General features: G+C 48.3%; 2 protein-coding genes across 6 annotated transcripts in view; one reads left to right on the top strand and one right to left on the bottom strand.

Moving 5' to 3' along the window:
- USP37 (ubiquitin specific peptidase 37) overlaps positions 1-1,626 on the bottom strand; it is a 38,654-nt gene extending 37,028 nt beyond the window's left edge. The window contains exons 1-2 of one of the 3 annotated variants that reach the window (XM_040603708.1): positions 1,495-1,625; positions 531-687 (exon numbers count right to left, since the gene is read on the bottom strand). In XM_040603708.1, coding sequence (XP_040459642.1) covers positions 531-635 — 105 coding nt within the window. In that variant the 5' untranslated portion in view covers positions 636-687; positions 1,495-1,625. Of the gene's footprint in view, positions 1-479; positions 688-1,494 lie in introns of all 3 variants that reach the window. The other 2 variants (XM_040603707.1, XM_040603709.1) reach the window with 2 other exon arrangements.
- A 156-nt stretch (positions 1,627-1,782) lies between these two features.
- Positions 1,783-15,453, top strand: CNOT9 (CCR4-NOT transcription complex subunit 9). 3 transcript variants are annotated; one of them, XM_040604176.1, is made up of 8 exons: positions 1,783-1,912; positions 6,860-7,039; positions 8,139-8,254; positions 9,530-9,639; positions 10,681-10,790; positions 11,728-11,826; positions 14,043-14,134; positions 14,841-15,453. In XM_040604176.1, the coding sequence occupies exons 1-8, from the start codon at positions 1,889-1,891 to the stop codon at positions 15,013-15,015; spliced, it is 906 nt and encodes a 301-aa protein (XP_040460110.1). In that variant the 5' UTR covers positions 1,783-1,888; the 3' UTR covers positions 15,016-15,453. The 3 variants fall into 3 exon arrangements, with proteins under 3 accessions (XP_040460110.1, XP_040460111.1, XP_040460112.1); XM_040604177.1 differs by having other exon boundaries at positions 14,844-15,453; XM_040604178.1 differs by having other exon boundaries at positions 14,847-15,453.
- The last annotated feature ends 811 nt before the right edge of the window (positions 15,454-16,264 follow it).

Here is a 16,264-nt window from a genome sequence, read left to right on the forward strand (position 1 = left end):
GTGATCTGCATCAGCCTCCCAGTGAGGAGACCACGTTGCCTGGCATATTTAAAACCTAGAGCCTATGCAAAAGGCTACACAAGATAACACCATTCCTCTTCAGCTGGGAAAAATTGCTAGTACAATGTGTTCAGAATCTTCACCTCTAGATTCTGCAACTGTAACAGTGACAGAAAGGTTACATGTTCCAAAAATCTGAGCACCTGAGCCACCATCTGTATACCCTGGTAACTTTCCTCTGCTTTTTGGTTCTTCCCATTCAGTGATATCTCTATGCCGACCATGGCTGATTGTTTAATGATACATGTGAATAATTTATAGGAGAGTTATACAAAGGGATAAGTGTTCAGGAAACGAGGAACGAGAAACAGTGACAGAGGGAAGTTTGCATGACACTTAATAGCCTTGAAGAGCACACCTGTTCACAAAGAAGCACAAACCATGCACTGATCAAACAAAACCCTTAATATTTGGTGTACCTGAAATGTCTTTGGAATTCCTCCAACATTGTAGTGAACCACTAGACTCACTTTGTTGTCCTTCTCCACAATTTCAAAGCTCCCTTCTTTCCATTTTGTAATCCCAGTCTGCATGCTGCGCATCCGGACAGGTCCATGCACCTTTAGTAGAGCCATGCTTTCTCACAGAAAAGAGCTAACAAGAGTAAACGTACTCCACCTTAAAAACCTGTTAAAAAGAAGAAATTTGTAACTAGGCAGGCCAAATAATCTCTACAGAAAGATGTAACTGTGGCTTAAAGCTTCTGTAGAATTTTGGTAGAACCATTTGGCTGCTGTTTTTAAATACAGTGAAAGTGAGCTAGACACCAGCTAAGGAAACTTAGATTAATAAAATCTCTCCCAGCTCGGGCAGCAACGTGCTGATTCCTCACTGTTGAAAAGCAAGCAGACCCAGTCCAGACATTGCTAAGCCTTAAAGAAACTTCAGCAGAATCAAGGGGGAAAAAAACCCAATCAAAAACCTGAGGAAAACCGGTAAGAGATGGACACCAAAGTTTTGGACGAAATCTAAGAGGGGAAACCTGCTCGCTCTTGACGGGACGCGAGCCACGGCCACTCGGAGGGGCCTGGCGAGGGTCCCCGTGGCGGCGGTGCTCCCCTGGGCTGCCGGCTGCCCCTCGGCACTCCGCCCGGCAAAGCCACCGGCCCAGCGCTAGGAGAAACCGCCCCGCACCGCCGGGGGCTCCCGCTCGGTATGGCAGGATGTATTGAAAATAAAAACGAGAATAAATGAATGAAACAGCCCCCGCGCGCAGCCCGCGAGGCGCCGCCGAGCACGGTGCCCCCTCGCAGCCCGCGTCCAGCCGCCGCCGCTCCGCCCCTCCCGCCGCTCCATGGCCGCCCTGGGCCGGGCCGCTGCGAGGGGAGGCGCCGCGCAGCGGCGGGGGGGGGGGGTGGGGGCACCCGGCCGGGCGTTGCGGGTGGGGTAGGAAGCGCGGGGTGGTGGGGGAGAAGGGGGTGCGAGCCCCGGTACCTGCGTCCCGGCGCGTCCCCGGCGCCGCTGGGCAGGTTGAGGCCCGGGGGGAGGGGGAAGGGGGGCGGCGGCGGTGGCGGATGGCGGGAACCGGCCAGCAGCGCCAGACGCCGCGCAACGCACGCACGCACGCGCGCGCGCGCCCGTTTACGTCAGCGCGGCGGCGCCCTTCCCGGCGCACCCCGCGGCCGTTCGCGCGCATGGGCCCAAGCCACTCGCCAGCCCCCTCAGCCCCGCCAGCCCCGCCCCGCCGGCGCCCGCGCGCATACGCACAGCGCCCGCCTCGGCGCCCCGCCCCTGTCCCAGCCTCACTCGCGGCGGCCGGGCGGCGGGGTGAAGGGTCGGGGCGGCCTCCTAAGCCGGGCCCGGCGGCAGTACCGGCACCGCTCCCACCATGCACAGCTTAGCTACTGCCGCGGTGAGGCGCGGCTCCGGGGCGCGGCGGGGCTGGGGACGGGGCCAAGCGGCGCAGGCCGTGCGGGGAGCGGAGCGGAGCGGGGCGGGAGGCCAGGCGGGCCGCTCGTGGCTGCGAGGGAACGTTTCCCCTCGGCCGCCCGCGGTGGAGGGAGTGTGAGCCGCGCGGTGGCGGAGCCCTGGTGAGCTGCCTCCCCTCGGTGTTCCCCGGTGGCCGGCTGTGGCGGCGGCCGGGCGGCGGGGTGCCTTTGGTAGACGGGGAGGCGCCGAGTGAGCGCTGTCTTGCGCCGGCTGACTCTGCGCCTCCCCGGGGCGGCCGTGCCTTGCTCTGCTGCTCCTGGGGACGAGGTGGCTCACCCAGGGGCCAGGAGGGCTTCCCTCATGGGTACCCCGGCTGTGCGCCTTCTGCCTAGTCTGTGTCACGTAGAGTTTTCCCCTCTTCCCTCCTCTTCCCCGCTGCGCTTCCTCCTTGCATCTGGATGCTCCTGCATTCTCAGCCACCTACTCTGTCCTCAGCAAACTCTAAAAGAAGTGAAACTTCTGGCCTTAACTGCAGAGGAAAAGAGACAGCAAAAAGTTCCTCAGGGCAGCACACAAGCAGGAGGGAAAACAGAGGCTGCCTGTTCCTCCCTTTTCCCCCAATACCTTGCAGTGCTGTCTTTAGTTGGTGCTTGCCCTCTTCCCCCTCAGAAAGCTGCCATGGTGAGATGGGATGCCTGACATTCAGCCTGCTGGGAGTGGAGCGGGACCTCGGCCTGGTTGGGTTCAAAAATTGAAATTGGGTTCAAACTCAGAACGATGCGGTTATTGCATCTTATCTCCTGTCTGAACGGGTTTGTGTTGTCATTTTCACTTATCCAAATGCATGTTCGTCGTGTGTATATGATGTCCTAGAGCTGATCGAGTCTCTAGTGTGTATTGAGTTTGGGAGCTGTACTGCAAGACCAGCAGTCAGAGCTGTTTTCACACAAACTTGGCTAAAGGATCTGTTTGGGCTAACAAGCAAACAAGAGTAAAGTACTTAGGAGCAGGAGCTGAGAGATCATTTTAAGTCTTCCCACTTTGTTTAAGTGCTCCTGACTTTAAATTGGTTCTTGTAGTGCTGGCAAATACTTCTGATTTAAAGTGGTGCTTTCTGGAGGATAGAAGGGTGTGCAGGATCATAGAGAACTCTCTTAATTAGCATTTACGTTTTTGTAGCAGTGTAATTCCTGAGCACTTGGTGAAACATGTGAGGGACTATTATAATCTCACATTAATCATCTATCTGTGTTCTAGTCACCTCTCTCTAAAACGATCTTTTTTTTAAAGACAATTTTAACAAAATCTCTTTAAAGAATTGAAATCAACTTTATTTTGTGATTCATATGAAAGTATATTTAATTTATATATAATTTGTGCTACCTGGTAGTTCTGTATTGAAATGTTTCCTACCTCAGTCAGTATGCTTACACTAAAGGTGACAGGGAAAGGTGTTTGGCTCTGGAGATGTGCTTGGGAGCTGCAGAAAACAACATTACCTCTTAGTAGGGTCGCGAGTTGGCTCAGGAATCCCTTTGAGTGTTTTGAATGCTGTTGTGATAAAGCTGTGGTAAGCAAGAACACTAATTTTTATACAGTGATGCTGGTGGCAGAAGAAACATTTCAATTTCAGATCTGAAGACAGCATAACATGCTAGAGGCTCAAGAATAGGCTAAAGACAATAAATGTAACTGTAGCAGCAAGGCATTGAAAGGCCAACTCGGATAAGCTAATTTACTGTTACTGAAATTCAAAATTCATTTTGGTATTTTGAGTGGTGGTCTATAACAGTATAAAAAGCACATGTATCCAGTTAGTCAATGTTCTGCTTTGGTCGACCAGTAAGTACTCTTACCAGTGTGTGTAGCAGCAACTGCTCAGTTAGGAAGAGAAAGCCAGTGGCTAAACCCAGTTCGTTACGTGATTGTTGGAGATATAGTTGGTCATGTTTGAGGTAATGCTGTTTCCCTTGAGGAAGGTGGTACACGATCTTTCATGATGCAAAGGTGGCTAGTTTGTGCTGTGTTGAGATGCTGTTCGTAACTTGCTTTCCCTGTGTGCAAAAGAAAATCTGCCGAGCAGGGTTCCGCCTTAGAGTTTGCAGGATTTGTGTATAGCACTTCGGGCTCCCCAGAATTTTTGGATTTAGAGGGTGAAGAGGGAAAAACAATAAAGTAGGAGACTAGCAAAAGTATGTCATTCAGTTTAAACTAAAATGAGAGCAACAGCTGTAGAGCCTGTGAAAAGCAGTTGGTTCTGGCTAAGACAGGTATTGGACATCATAAACTTAATTGTGTGGAAAAATCTGCTTAGTGTTCTCTAGGGATCACAAGCACATGATTGTGCTTTTAAAGGGTCGATGTGTTTAAGCTTACAGGAAATGAAACTTGCAGTGAGTCTAGAAAAATAGATGGAAGCTTTAGATAACACGATTATAACAACATTATTACTACGCTGCTTGTCACTCTACCATCCCAAATAATAACAAATGAGCTCTGTTTATTCTCCCTCTTTTTCTGAACTCCAGTATAAGAGCTGCCATTAGAATTGCACTCACAGTTGCAAGAACAGAATAAATTTGTCAGGATTACTAATTTAGTGTGAGGTTCTGGAAAAAAAAAAAGAAGGTAGACAAGAGAAAAAAAGAGGATAGGAGGAAAGATGAACAGCTAAAAAGTTTTTGAGCCCTAGTACAGGGTCTGGTAACAGCACATTGGCTTATATATTGTCCTGGTTTTGGCTGGGATAGAATTAATGTTCTTCTCAGTAGCTGGTATAATGCTGTGTTTTGGATTTGGTATGAGAATAATGTAGATAACACACTGGTGTTTTTGTTGTTGCTAAGTACTGCTTACTCGAAGTTGAAGACTTTTCAAGTTTCCCATGCTCTGCCAGTGAGCAGGTGCACAAGGAGCTGGGAGGGAGCAGAGCCAGGACAGCTGACCCAAACTTGCCGGAGGGGTGTTCCATACCATAGAAATGTCATGCTCAGCATATAAAGCCGGGGGAAGAAGGAGGAAGGGAGGGATGTTCAGAGTGATGGCATTTGTCTTCCCAAGTAACCATTATGCACGATGGAGTTCTGTTTTCCTGGAGATGGCTGAACACCTGCCTGCTGATGGGGAGCGATGAATGAATTCCTTGTTTTGCTTTGCTTGCATGTGTAGCTTTTGCTTTACCCATTAAACTGTCTTTATCTCAACCCATGAGTTTTCTCGCTTTTACTCTTCTGATACTCTCCCTCATCCCACTGCAGGAGGAGTAGGCAAGTGGCTGTGTGGTGCTAGTTGCTGGCCAGTGTTAAACCCTGACATACATAGACTTTTAAGTTAATATGATGGAGGTGGCTGGAGGAGAGAGGAATTGCACAGCTAGGGAAGGATCTCTCTGGATGTGACTATGGATATAATGTGTGGATGAATGGAGGAGGGAAACCTTTGCAGACATAGAAACAGGCAGCTCTGGAGGTGTCTGCCAAAGGTTAAGTCTCCCTTCATCCCTCCTGCAGTTCTGGGAGCCTGCCTCCAGCATATGGTTTCAGGTTTGGTTGCAGCCACTTTCAGTTCCTGAACTCCTTTGTATTCTCTTCACTGCTTTAGTGATGAGCTGCTTAGCAGTAGCGTCGCTGTCGGTGCGGTACAGGCAGTGCTCACAGCTGTTGTAGTAAGCACATGAAGAGTTTCAGTCTGGGTTTAAAAAGGAGAAAAAAAAAGAAAAAAAAAATACAATCTGTTCTCTGTTCCCAGCTGTGATTGCTGTACACATGGGGATGCTGAGCTGGTTGCATACAGGCTAGCTCAGGAGCAACAGTATATGAGTGGGGCTGTGCTTTATTTGAATAGTAAGCACTGCAGCAGAAGGTTTAAATAGGTTCTGAACTGGCTTTTGGAAGTGTTCACGCAGGAGGTGTTAATGCTGATGTTTGTCTTCCTCAAAATTTTGTACCTGAATCACTAAACTGTCTACTTAGGAAGCCTGCTGAGCATTTGCACCTTGAGTACTAGTTGTGCCAGCAGAGGCATGAGGCAAACTTGCATTGAAAGACTTGAGTCTTGCCCTCACCACAGAAACTGTGCTACAGTTCTACAGTTCCTGCTTCTCTTCCTTTCCTTCCCAGCTCTTCCTCATTTTTTTGGCTTGAAGACTTGTTGGCCCTGATGCTGCTGTTTCCCTGATGTTCCAAGAAAGGCAGAGGAGAAATCCTACATTTCTGCTGAGTAGTAGAAAATGTGCCTTGACTGTGAATACAAATCTACCCTTTTCTGGGTTTATTTTAAACAGGAGTTTTTGTACAAAATCAGTCTGGAAAAATTCCTTTTTAGCTCCATGCATGTAAACAAGATACATGGGATGAGTGAAATGTCTCTAACAGCAGGTGTTACTGGCTGCAGACAGTGTCATGCTGATGTTGGAGTACTGAGGATTTTTCTAGTATTTGAATATTTTTCTCATGTCTGAATCCCATTGACAGTTTCCAATGTAATAGATGTTTTTGGAGATACAGGTAGAGTCTGCCTTTGAATTTGTGGAAGCTTGCACTTGAAGCATGAAATGAATGTGTGCTAAATACAGGTGGAGCAAATGATAGCTGGCTGAAGTATGTGTGACCTCCCTGGGAGCTCTGCTGGCACAGACAGGCAGCAGCGTGGCTCTCTTGTATTGCTGGTGAAGTTATAAGGTACTGCTTGACCAGTGGATTAAGAGACTGTCCTAACAAGTCAGGCCAGTTGTGTTTCAAGTAGGTGAAATAGTAAGACTAATCTAAGGGAGGGATCCATATCCAGAGCGTTGTAATGTAGCTTTAGTTCCTCCCTCCCCCAGTCAGGAGTTTCTTGAGCACTTTTTTGCTTACCTGCCAGGTTGTGGGAAGGGTTTAGGGTGAGACTTGGATAAAATGTTTGGACTGAAGTTTCCTTGTTTCCCACCCAGCCTGTGCCAACAGCCCTGGCTCAGGTTGACCGTGAAAAGATCTACCAGTGGATCAATGAGCTGTCCAGCCCTGAGACGCGGGAGAATGCACTGCTGGAGCTGAGCAAGAAGCGTGAGTCTGTGCCTGACCTTGCCCCAATGCTGTGGCACTCATTTGGCACAATTGCGGCGCTCCTTCAGGTGGGTAGGATTGGCAGCCTCTTTATTCAGTGGTGCAGCACCAGAACATTGCAGAGCTTGTGTGTACATGGGGCAGATCTGGGGAGGCACTGGTGGGGTCCCTTATTGCCGTTGCTGGAAATACGATGTATGTTGGATCATGTGGTGAGGGGAGCAGATGTGGGAAGCCCATTTGGCATTAATCATCACTAGCAAGGCAATGTGTGCAGAGGCTGTAAGATTTCTCATTAGCTTACATACTTGGAAGGGGAACGGGCAAGTTTTTGGGTGTATGAGCTCCCTGTGGATCATGTTCTACTTATTTTCATACAGTGTCATAGCAGAGCCACAACAGTCTTACTCTTAAGATCTCTGGTGTGATTTGTTTTGCATGAACTTGCGTGCTTCCTGGTCAGAAGGTTGCCCTTGCAGGGAGCCTGTTGGAAGGGCAGCATGGGAATACTGGTCACTCCCTGCTCCTGAGACACTTGCAAGGGAATATACCTGCATTTCGTGTGAGACTGAGCAGCTCTGCTTGTCTCTGGGCAAACTATGGCTGATGACTGGCTGTCTCTTAGTGCCAAATCTAGTCCTTTCTTTCAAAGAAGGAAGGAAAAGAGTGCAGGATTGCCAATGTCAAACTGCTCTTGGAGTGGCCCTGAAACAAGTGGAGAAAATTAGAAGGGAGCTATAGTTGGAAGCAAGCAGATTTCTGAATTGGATTTCTTGCCCTCAGCTGCTTTCCCTGCATTGAGTTAGAAGAGTACCAGCAGCCACATTTTGAATAAGAGTGGGTGTGCTCTGCCTCTAGGCACAGGAACAACACTCCTCTTCGATCTGGAAATTAAAAATAAAGCAGTTCCTACACTAGTAAAGAGCCAAGAAATCAAATGAACTCTTTTATTTTAACTGAAATTAAGGATGGAATGCATTCCTGTGATTCAGTGTCAAATTGATTCTGACCCAGCTCTGCCCTTGCCTGGGTGGCATGGTGGCTGCCACGTAACTTCAAAATGATGCCTGGTGAAAGCGGACTGTCATCTGCTGTCACCATAGCGCCTTGCTGGGCAAGTGCTTTGGTACAGCTTTCTCTAACTTTTCTTTATCTGTTAATTTTTAGGAAATTGTAAATATTTATCCATCAATCAACCCTCCGACCTTGACAGCCCATCAGTCCAACAGAGTTTGCAATGCTTTAGCTCTACTACAGTGTGTTGCGTCACATCCTGAAACAAGGTAAGTGTTTCCAGGTGTGTGTTTTCTGAGGTGTTGAGGTTGACAGCTCAGCCTGTTCGATTCCAGAAGTATGTAAGCTCCTTTCTTCATTTTACCAAGAGAAGTGGAGCAGAGGACAGAGCTGGAAGATAGGTAGTTGCCTGCTGCTTTCACTTGTTTGCTGGGATTATTAGGATGACAGCTTTATGGTGGTCCTAAATGCACTGCATTCCCTGGATCATCCTGAGATCCTGCAAATTCCCAAAACACTAGGTTGTGGCAGCTCCTTGAAGCTCAGCCAGAGATGCCATGTGCAGGATCCTTGTTTTAATGAGCTTACAATTATTTAGACCAACAGCTTACGGTTAGTTGGACTAGCTGTCCAAAGGGTGGGATGGGCAGGGCTGTCCTTCCCAGAGACCGTGTGTGGCAAGGGAGCAATAGCAGAGCTGTGTCTGGAGTCCTCAGCCAGTGCCTGACTTCAGGTTTTCTCAATCGTGTGTCCAGCCTGTATCAGCAAGGGAAAAGATGATGTTGGTTCAGCCGAAATCAGTAGCTAAAACTCAAAGAAAACTGTCCAGAGATCCATGATCTCATGCTTCTGTTCCTGCGGAGAAGAAAGTGCTACATAGCTGAAGTTGTTTTTCAGCTGCTGCAAAGTAATACTAAGCTGCAACCCTCCACGAGGTGATATCCAAAAAAATAGGGTAGTTTTACACCACACACACTTACATTTAAAGTTTGAAAACTGAGAACAGAGGAAGAACATTGGATGATTGTGCAAGGGAGCTTCCCTCTGCTATCAGAGCAATCTCTAGGCTTCTCCTTGCAATCTGTATTTTTCCCCGTTGTCAGAAGGCAGTGTGACGACTCTTGGGGAAAAGTAGCTGTGCACATTTAAACTGTAGTAATGCCTAGAGATCAGCCAGTCTGGATTTCTGTCATGCAAAAGCTTTGCACATGCACTGTGGCTGACTGTCCCTTCCCATGGGAGCCTGCAAGGTGAAAGGCAACAGTGAATGTACAAAGCAGAGGTAATAAAAGCAACAGGAAGTGCTTTGTTCCTGGTCAGCTGGAAACAGCGATGCAGGTAACTGACAGTTCAGGTGTTAGGTTTTGTGCTGTACCCAGTGCAGAATTTACTTCATACTGTTCCATCAGAGAACAAACTGTTACCCTCTTTTGAGGAGTGGTAGCAATGGTGTCTGTCAGGAATAGTTCTGCATGGTAACACTGGATTGCATGCTCACTTTGTTTTCCTTGTCTCTCATGTTGGGTGTTCTCCCTTTCCTACAGGTCAGCTTTTCTGGCAGCTCATATCCCTCTCTTCCTGTACCCCTTCTTGCACACAGTTAGCAAGACACGTCCATTTGAGTACTTGCGTCTCACAAGCCTTGGAGTGATTGGTAAGCAGCCAGACTAATGCTGGAGCGCTGTTTTTTCACTCACTTTGATGCAGTTCATTCTGTGGGTGGAGAGACCTGCACAACCAAAATCACAGGTCTCTTTACTGGGATCTTCTGAGTCCCATAGTATTAACAAGAGGAGCTGCTTACGCATTATGGAATCTAGCAGTGAACTCCCCAAAACGGTACCTACTCTTTTTGTCTTAATTAAGACTTATTGTTGTTTATCTCTGACTGACCAGGCAGCTGGTAACCTGCAGAGTTGGCTTGTGTCCTGTTGCAAATACTGCGGCAACTCTGAGTGGAGTTTTTACTTCCTCAAAACCCACCAATCCAAGCCAGAGTTCCTGAGCTTGATAGTTTTTCTGGGAAAGATCTTGCCACTCTCATCACCGTTCCCTCCTTTGCAGCCCTGCAGAGTAACTTTCAGGGCTGAGCTGGATCAGTTATGAAGCAGGTTCCCCTTAGTGTGTAGGAACTGGGCTCTTCACTAATAAGAAAACACTGAAGTCTGGGTGCATTGCCAAAAATGTGTTTCCTGCGAGTACAAGCACCTGCAGGCTTGTGCCTTTGCCCTCAGCCCAGCCAGTGAGACACTAGGATGGTTGGGTGCAGGCTGGGCTTTCTTTGGGTTTTTGTCATTGACTTGTGTGTATTTGCCCTATCTTTGCCTTATCCTGTTTTTTTTGTCTTCTGCCCAAAACATTTCTTTCTCAATGCATAAAGTAAGAGGGTCTTAAAATGCGTTTCTTCTTCCCAGAGGTTGCTGTGGGTGGCATGATCCTCTTGTGTTTGTTACTACTGGAGGAGAGCCAAGAATGCATCCACTTTCTGAAAAACAACCCCCAAACCCTGCTTGATTACTTTTATGCTGCCAAAACAATTTCTTCTCCAGCTGCAACATATTTAGGATGACAGTTGTGCTGCCTGCCATTCAGACTTAATGATTCCTGGGAGGACATAGCACAGGCAGTCTTTGAAAGGTGAGATATTTTTGAAACCATTTATCATTTATTGATTTTTTTTTATTTTCTCTTCAAGGGGCCTTGGTGAAAACTGATGAGCAAGAAGTGATAAACTTCTTATTGACAACAGAAATTATCCCCCTGTGCTTACGCATTATGGAATCTGGCAGTGAACTCTCCAAAACGGTACCTACTCTTTTTGTCTTAATTAAGACTTATTGCTGTTTATCTCTGACCAGGCAGCTGGTAACCTGCAGAGTTGGCTTGTGCCCTGTTGCAAATACTGGGGCAACTCTGAGTGGAGTTTTTACTTCCTCAAAACCCACCAATCCAAGCCAGAGTTCCTGAGCTTGATAGTTTTTCTGGGAAAGATCTTGCTGCTCTCATCACCCATTCCCTCCTTTGCAGCCCTGCAGAGTAACTTTCAGGGCTGAGCTGGATCAGGTTTCCCTGGCCTGAGAAAACAAATGCTGTAAATACACGGAGCAGAGTTTGTGTGGTAGCTGTTAGTGTTGGTTATGGGAATGTTCATTGCACTGGACTAATTTGTTGTCTCCTCTGATCAGGGGCCCCTTTCCCCCATGAGCTCAGATGAGGTCAGACTGGTCTGATGACCCAGGTGGGCAGGCCACAGGTTTTAGTCTGTGTGTGCTTCTCCGGTGAAGCCTGCTGACATAGCTGGCTGAGGTTCTTCCAGAAAGTGGTGTATTGTGATGAATCGATAATGCTAAAGATGAAAACTGAAATCAGCTTGCCATCTAGATGGCAGGGCCAAGGGACAGATCCTTCTCCTGCTTCCTGCTCTGTGACTGCAGTAGTCTGACTGTAATCTTGAGGCTGTCCTGAGCGGCCCAGCAGTAGTTGCCATCTTACGCAACCTGCATCCAGTCACCTTGTACACACTGCTTTGTGTCCATCTCTTTTCTTTAACCAGAGATGCCAAGTATTGTGTAGAGACCTGCATTTTCTTTTGGCTTTAAACTTTTACTGACTAAAATGTTTATTGGCTGCTGAAAGGCCTTTCAGTTCTGAGGCTGCCTTGAAAAGAACACAGCACAAAGGCTGTCCCTTTTCAGGATAGGTAAGTTGTTTCAACACTTTTTCTGTGTTCTCCCCATTCTAGGTTGCTACATTTATTCTTCAGAAAATCCTCCTGGATGACACAGGGCTGGCATATATCTGTCAGACTTATGAGCGGTTTTCCCATGTTGCCATGATACTGGTAAGATTATTTGGTTTTAAAATATCTGGGTTTAAGGAAATAGTGCTCCAGCAGCTACTTTTACTGCCCTCTGGCTGGAGCACAGAATGAGGGAGGCAAATGGTTCTTGGGCATTATTGCTTGCGACACTGTAGCACTCTGTTTCCGCATGTTTCCTTTGTGTATCTGGTTTGCATGTCAGGAGAACACACACCAGTTTTAATGTACCAAGTCCTCAAGATAGACCAAACATCTCTAGAGAAGAAAAACTTTTCAGGGTTGTTGTTTGGATGTGAATTGATTTAATTTTATGTAAGAATGATAACACAGCTCAGACCATTGATCCATTTCCCATCTCTGCCTCCCACAACCTGGCTCCTATTAGCTGCTGCTTATGACTCTAATTTTGTGTTGGGACACAGAGAGAGCAGGCAATATTTGTCCATTCCCTGTCCCCTGTGAAGGAGAACTTTGGGTACTCATAATCTCTTCATCCCAGGAGTAATAGCCCCAACTTGAGCTTTATTATCTTTGAGCTCACCAAGGGGAGTACGTCTGCCCTGAAACAGCTATTGTCCTGCTTTTGTGTTTGGTCGTTTGTTTGCTTTTTAAAGAGCAGTCTCAGGAGGAGAAAATGCAGCATTAAGTTAAGTGCTTTGCAATGCTGGTTCTGTGCCTAGATGTTGATGCGTTCACTGGGAATATTTATTTTTCTGTCTGTTTTCCCAAACATGAATAAAATGTCACCTTCTAATTCACCCACAAACAGCAAAACATGAATGATTGTGAGCTGATACCCATAATACCCAATGTGACATGATTTTGCATTCCAGAAAAGAATGGACTTTGATGAAAGTACATCAGGGTTGGGGCCAAAGTGAAGGATGTAATTAGAAACCCTGGAGTAGAGGAGGGAAGGAGACAAAGGAAGAATCTGTAGCTGGGAATGGTATGAACATGAAGGGATGTGGGCATGTAAAACTCCGTTAGCGTGGAAGAAATCCTAGCTGTGGTGTAATCCCACCACCAGGTGAAGCACTGACATGATTAATACTCCATAGCACTACTGAGAGAGATGAAAATGTTCATCGACATTTCTGTTCTCTATTTCAAAAATTGAGATGGTGTACTGCTGTTTGATGAGGGTGATGATTTACTACTTTGTCTACTGATAACCAAGTAAGATGTTACACAAGCATTAGATGCTTTCAGAAGGGTAAGTTAGTATTTCCTATGCAGGAGCTGTCTGAGGAATTCTCTGACTTGTTCTTCATTGTGAAGAAACTTGGTATCCTGAGGAATTGCTGAGAACAGGAAGTATGCAAAAGGGCAGATGAGGGAGACCTACTAATTTCTAACTGCCAGAATATCCAAATACAGGTGAATTTGAGGAAAATGGTTAGGAGGGCTAGCCAGTGTAGTTTTACAGGAAAAAAAACCCAACTTGTTGGACAGATCTGAAGATTTGATTGACTCCTAAGTACAAGGAAGCAGACTGTTCAGACTCCTTCAGAGCGGGCATGTGAAGGCATCCACACTGCTTGCTGGGCTGGTGCATTCCAAGGTGCAGCCATGTGCGAAGTCCTACATAGTGTGAGAAATGGAGGCTGGGCCAGAGACACCTGCCCTGATCTTGTTTCCCAGTAATGGGTTAATGAGGGATGTAGCACAAAGAGAAAATACAACTCCTGGGTGCATGGTAAGACCAGATGTGGATCTTGCTATACGTGGTATGGGTGAGCCCAGTCCTTCGGCATGGCTTCCCAGGCTATATTAATGTTTTAAAAGGGTGTTGAAATGAAGGCAGTGCAGATGAGAACACAGAGCGTTACAGATCTTGGGAACACACCTCACAGGGTGACTCAGCCTGAGCTTATCAAAAGGTTGGGGATACATTCACCTTCTTCCACAGGGGGGAAACCCCAGGTTCAGTTTAATCTACCAGCGAGTTGGATCACTAAGGAGTCCTGGGGATGTAAAAACCAAATAGAGATAAGACAAGCTTTCTTTGAGCTGCTGAGAGAATCCTTTCCAAGTTGTGACTGGCTGCTCTTCTCAAAGACATCTTGGCAAGCAGACCACCGGACTTCATGCAGGGGTATCTAGATGAAAGGTAATGGGCTGTGATGCATGGGAAGCCAGAGTGAGCGATTCAACAGTCTTTCCTAAGTCTCTGCTGATTGTGAACCTGTTCTTACGAAGACTTTTAACTGATGGCACTGGCCTCTATAAAACAGGGTAAAATGGTCCTGCAGCTCTCCAAGGAGCCATCGGCACGGCTACTGAAGCATGTTGTCCGCTGCTACCTTCGCCTTTCTGATAACCCCAGGTAAACATTTTAAGAGTTTGGGCAGGGGCTTCTTCTGCTCCCTTGGAAGTGCAGTTCTTTGCCACAGTGCCCACTCAGGGAAAGTCAAGTTTCCTTGTCTGCCTTTAAGTTAGCCTTAGTTCAGTGTGGAAAGTGGGTGGGTTTTTTGGTTTGTTCTGTTTTTTTAACTGCTACTTCTGGGAGCTTTTATGGTACATGAGAGAAACAGTGACTGTTTGGAGCTTGAGCAGACTCAGGCTGTACAGGTTATGACTGCCTGAGCTCAAATGTAGCTGGAACTAGATATGAGGGAGGGGCTGAGGTGGAAGGTACGCTGTGCTTTCCCTCTTCTGCATCATGTGGGCTGTTAGCAGTAAAAGCCAACAGATGAAATTCAGTTGAGGGAATAGAAACTGTTTTCATGCTGATCAGCAGCTCTGCCCAAAGCCACTGAGAATGTATTTGTTGTCTCTGCCTCTCCTGGCATTGCATTGCTTTTGACTGAGGGGTGTCAGGGCACAGGGGTTGGTGCGGTGGGGTCTAGCATGAGGGATGGGAGCCATGGTGGCTGGCCAAGCACCACGTGCTGCAATGCTGCTGCTCAATGCTTTGGTTGGCTGGTCCTGCCAGGGAGACCCCCAGGCAAAGGAGTGTCGTGTCCCCAGTGGGGTTTGCTCCCCTCTTGCCCCTGTGAGTTTATTTGTTGGGCCCCGTTTCTTGTCTCTTGATGTAGGGCACGTGAAGCTCTCAGGCAGTGCCTTCCTGACCAACTGAAGGACACCACCTTCGCCCAGGTCCTGAAGGATGACACCACCACAAAACGCTGGCTGGCTCAGCTCGTCAAGAACCTGCAAGAGGGTCAAGTCACTGACCCACGGGGCATCCCTCTTCCTCCGCAATGACTGCTGGGGGAGGTGGGGGACCGGGGAAGAAACAGCTCAGGTTTACAAAGAACCAGGAACAGGTGACCTCTTCCGCAACAAACGAACTGGACACGCCAGCTGACTGTCGGCTTGGCAGCCAACGGGCTGCAGTGCAGGATGCCTCTGGGGATCGCAACACCAGCAAATGCTGATACTACAGCTTAAAAAAAAAAAAATCAATAAAGACAATCTGTAAAGATCCCCATCTCTCCAGGAGGCTTGGCTGGCATCTCTTCCCCCACTGCCAGGCAGGGGGTAGTGCAGACGTCTGCCCTTCCAGCTAGCTCAGCCTCCACCCAGGTGGTGCGTGACAAGGGGTGTGTGCACCACCACCATGTCCTTCCAGTTCCTTGTCACTCCTTGTTTATATGTCTCTTTAGATGAGTGAGCTGAATAAAAGGTGATCGAGTTGCTTTATCCTCTCTTAAGACTGCTGCTCAGCTGCAGGTAGCCCAGAGACAGCTTGCTTCCCTGTCAGCACATCCTTGCTCTCCATCCGGCTGGTGCAGTGAGCTTTTCTCTTCTTTTTCTTTGGCATGGAGGTAGCGGCTGGAGCCAGGCCGTCGTGGTGCTTGCCCCAAGAGGAGGGGTGGATTACTCAAGATGAGCTCACACGTCATCAGCTTGCTTCCCAGAGCTCTTGGGAAGGATAAGGCAGCAGGACTGTGACTCTTGTGCTGTAAATACTGTGCTCATGCAGCTAAACCAGCAGCTGGGGGCTGATGTGTGCTGGCCTCCCGTCTAGCTCACCTCTTGCCTGGCGGGGCTGCTGGCTGCCTTGTCAAACGGAGCTCAGCGTTGGGGAGCCTGCCTTGTGGTGGTGGGCAGGCCACCGGCCAATGATCCCTGCTGCAGGACGGCTGGGAGCGACGTCCTGCGGGCTCCAGGTATGCCAGCTTCCACAGCCGCTGCTGCCTGCCAGACGCCTCAGTCCTGGCCCCCTTCCCTTTCCTCCCTCACCAGCTCATCTCTGGCAGTCGGGTGGATCCATTTCAGCTTTCAGACCTGCCTTGGCACCTGCCTCGGCCGTTGCAACTGAACTGGAGTAGCAGCTGCTTACCTGTGTTCTGTGCTGAGGGGTTAGTGTGGCCACGGCCGGCTCCCAGAAGCAGCCATGGAGCTCCCAGCTCTGCTGCAGCAGAGCCTGCTCTGCCTGCTCTTGGCTGCAGGCAGGCCTGGGCAGCTTACTCGACTTCTCCCCCCTCCTCCAGTAGCCCATTTTGCTGGT

This window comes from Falco naumanni, chromosome 8, assembly GCF_017639655.2.
Source record: "Falco naumanni isolate bFalNau1 chromosome 8, bFalNau1.pat, whole genome shotgun sequence".
NCBI lineage: Eukaryota > Metazoa > Chordata > Aves > Falconiformes > Falconidae > Falco > Falco naumanni.

What these genes read in the sequence shown, in the direction of transcription:
- CNOT9 (XM_040604176.1), top strand. Translation starts at nt 1,889, where the DNA reads ATGCACAGCTTAGCTACTGCCGCG. An exon ending in GCGTCACATCCTGAAACAAG is followed by an intron (nt 8,255 to 9,529) that starts GTAAGTGTTTCC and finishes CCTTTCCTACAG; the next exon opens with GTCAGCTTTTCTGGCAGCTC. An exon ending in CACAAGCCTTGGAGTGATTG is followed by an intron (nt 9,640 to 10,680) that starts GTAAGCAGCCAG and finishes TTTCTCTTCAAG; the next exon opens with GGGCCTTGGTGAAAACTGAT.